Source organism: Odontomachus brunneus, unplaced genomic scaffold, assembly GCF_010583005.1.
Source record: "Odontomachus brunneus isolate Ranch 3 - 2012 unplaced genomic scaffold, Obru_v1 Obru_scaffold_135, whole genome shotgun sequence".
Lineage (NCBI taxonomy): Eukaryota > Metazoa > Arthropoda > Insecta > Hymenoptera > Formicidae > Odontomachus > Odontomachus brunneus.
Genome location: NW_022639585.1, coordinates 424,870 through 428,091, shown reverse-complemented (window position 1 = coordinate 428,091; position 3,222 = coordinate 424,870). Strand labels below are relative to the sequence as shown.

Below are 3,222 nucleotides of genomic sequence, written 5' to 3'. Positions count from 1 at the left end.
CTTGGCGACGTCATCTTAGGTCAAATAACTACTGTCATTAAATGCGACTTTTTAAGCCTTACAACTTTTATTCGAAACATTTTTCTCTAAAATGCTGCCCCGCCGAGTTTTCTTGCTGTTACCGAACTTATGGGACACACTGTATATATATATATATATATATATATATATATATATATATATATATATATATATATATATGCTAATCTATTTTTAATTTATTAGATTACTTATGTCTCTGTTTACAGGCGCATTTTTGGTTCCCTACTGCGTGATGTTGGTAGTTGGTGGTATTCCTTTGTTTTATATGGAACTTGCGCTTGGCCAGTTCAACAGAAAAGGTGCCATAACGTGTTGGGGTCGATTAGTGCCACTTTTGAAAGGTAAGCAAAATCATATGTTATAAAAATATTACACTACCTTATGGACGAAGTTTCTTAACGTTATATCTGTTTCTAAATGTTTTTTAATACATTATATTCAAAAATATTCTAAATAATAATCAGATTGATGTATGTATTCGATTGCAAAATAATTTACACAGTTTTTATCGAATGAAGTGTAACATTTCAAGTTGTCACAATTGACAGCCACTGTTGACGTGCATTTAATACACTCATGTTACTTTATGAAATATTTCAAAATTATTTCAAAATAATATTCTTTTACTTCAAAATACATACGGAAATAATGGGAACTTTAAGGTTTAAAGAAGTTTTAAACATATTAAAAATAAATAAATCAATTTGCTTTTGCACTAAAATATTCTTTAAACAATATCCACTATAAGAAAACTACAAGTTTTACTATGAAGAAAAATATTTTAGAAAAAGAAAAAGGACGAAATTATTGTTTTTATTGAAAACATGAATTAATCTCATTATTCTTTTCACACATAAATGGAGTTTTTCGTTAAATTTGTTTATTTTTCACAATCAGTGATTTTAAAAAGTTTTCATATAACTCATTAAAACGCAATATACAGGATGTCTGACTTGTACCGTACTAGAGCTAATATATAGCCAGAATAGTTCTGGGTGAGTAATAGAATCGGTGTCTTTTTTTAAACGACCACGTAAAATTTTGAGATATTAATGATAAAAGATTTCTACCGAGCGGCAGCCCACTGGCCAATCAGCACACGCGCTGCGATGAGACGAATGGCTCCTGCACATAGGACGCGGTAATGCTTGCCGCGCGACAGCCAATCAATATGTTGTTTTTCTGTAATAGCTAGAAGATTATTACGGAAAGCAGCATATTAATTGGCTGTCGCGCGAACTTCCGCCGCGCTGTAAGCATTACCGCGTCCTGTGTGCCAGAACGCTGTACGCGCTGTAGCATCGGCATGATAGACTAGCCAAGCTAGCCTCCTAGCAAGCATTTTTCTGCATGGTGCATTGTTTTTTAAATACCACGCGCGACATCTGCGCGCTATATTATTGGGTCGCTGTGACTAGAGTCCCTATAAGAAAGAGTCTGGACAATGTCTAGTTTTGAAGCAAAATGGCGTCGATGAGCTATAAATATAGCACGATTCTAATTGGTTGTCCATTGAAGCTGATTCATACTACAGTTGTTAGACAATACAGATCGATGACAGGTTATGTCGTAATTGTAAATATGTAAGTGTGTATGATACTGTATAATTTATACTTATGGAAAATTAAATATAAAATATAACATATAATAATAAATATAACATATAATATTAAATATAACATGAAATATAATTGTAACATTATTATTATAAAATTGTACAACAATAAATATTAATTAATATTAAAAACCTATCATCAATTTGTACCCATTTAAAACTACCTTTAAAATCTACCTGACCGGTTTTATTCATTATGTAAACCTGCAATACTTCATTATACAAAGAGAATGCCCGTTCACAGGTTGTATAATCGCGCTTTTATGCTACTTAAAACGAGAATATGATTGGTTCCGCCATTTTGCTTCAAAACTGGAGCCAATGAAAATTCTGCCCCAATTGGTTAGACTCCTCCGTAACTCTAGCTGTGACTCATGTGGTCCGCCCTCTATCATTCAGCACATGCTTTTCCTTAGTTTTTCGTAATTAATTTCTCGGTTAATATTACGAATACCGTAAAACGGTATAGGATTTTTATGTTTACCTCGACCCGTTCTACGTTCTCACGAGAGCTTTGTAGATTGTTCAGGGACACCCTGTATATTAACTTTAGTATAGTATGAATCAGACATCTTGTGTATATATACAGAGTGACCCGCATAAGACGTCTAAGAAGAAAAAATATAAGCAGAACAGATAAAAGTGAAAAAATATTTGTAGAGGTAATTTTCAAACAACCACGTAAAATTTCGAGATATTAACGTTTCTTATGCGAAACGTCCTGTATACATATAGTTTTAGATAATTAAGTTTTCCGTAAGTAACTTCTAATTTTTAAAAAATTTTTTAACTTCTAACTAAATTAATATTTTATTTTAGTAACTTTTAACGTAAACTCAATTATTTTATAGCGAACTAACTTTTGACTTAACTCACAAGGAATCCCACGTAGGTGATTACCTTTGATTTGGATGAGCTTGAAATATGTTGTAATCTAGACCAAAAGAGAAGACACGTATTTTTATTACACGTGGATTTTTAGAAGCAAACCCATTTTACCAGGCGGACTTTTAAGGGCAAAACAAAACAATTTTTTGAAAACAAACAATTTTTTTCTTTAGGAGCATGTTTCATCAAAAGATATTTTCATATGAAATAGAAAAAAATTTTCTGGACAAAAATTAAATGGTTTTAGAAGTACTTTGCAATGACAAAATCAGATATTTAAAGAATGTAATGATTGCCAATATACCTCGACTACTCAACAATTTTTTTATAATTTTAAAATTTGTCTATCAAAAAAAGTATTTTTTATGCTGACTCCAACCATATATAATAATATGATTTTCTGACATACGAACTTGTTGAAAAATAGGTGAAAATATCCCTATATAACCGTAACGTCGTTATTATCGAGTTAACCGCTTAACTCGATAATATACGCAACATGTACTCATCAAAATTGCTCAAATTAATAGGCGATTAGTACTGATATGCAAAATATAATCAAAATACATTTCAATAAATAAGGACGATAATAATAATAATAATAATAATAATAATGATGTATACACAACAATGTACTCATATATTCACATATATTGTTTATATAAAAGAACACACAT

At 30.9% G+C, this 3,222-nt stretch overlaps 1 protein-coding gene across 1 annotated transcript in view; it reads left to right on the top strand.

Moving 5' to 3' along the window:
• The window catches only part of LOC116850174 (sodium-dependent dopamine transporter), a 400,294-nt gene that overhangs the window by 117,962 nt on the left and 279,110 nt on the right, over nt 1–3,222 (top strand). Inside the window, exon 3 of the mRNA XM_032828139.1 lies at nt 249–383. Within this exon, the coding sequence (XP_032684030.1) occupies nt 249–383 (135 nt within the window). The remainder of the gene's footprint in view (nt 1–248; nt 384–3,222) is intronic.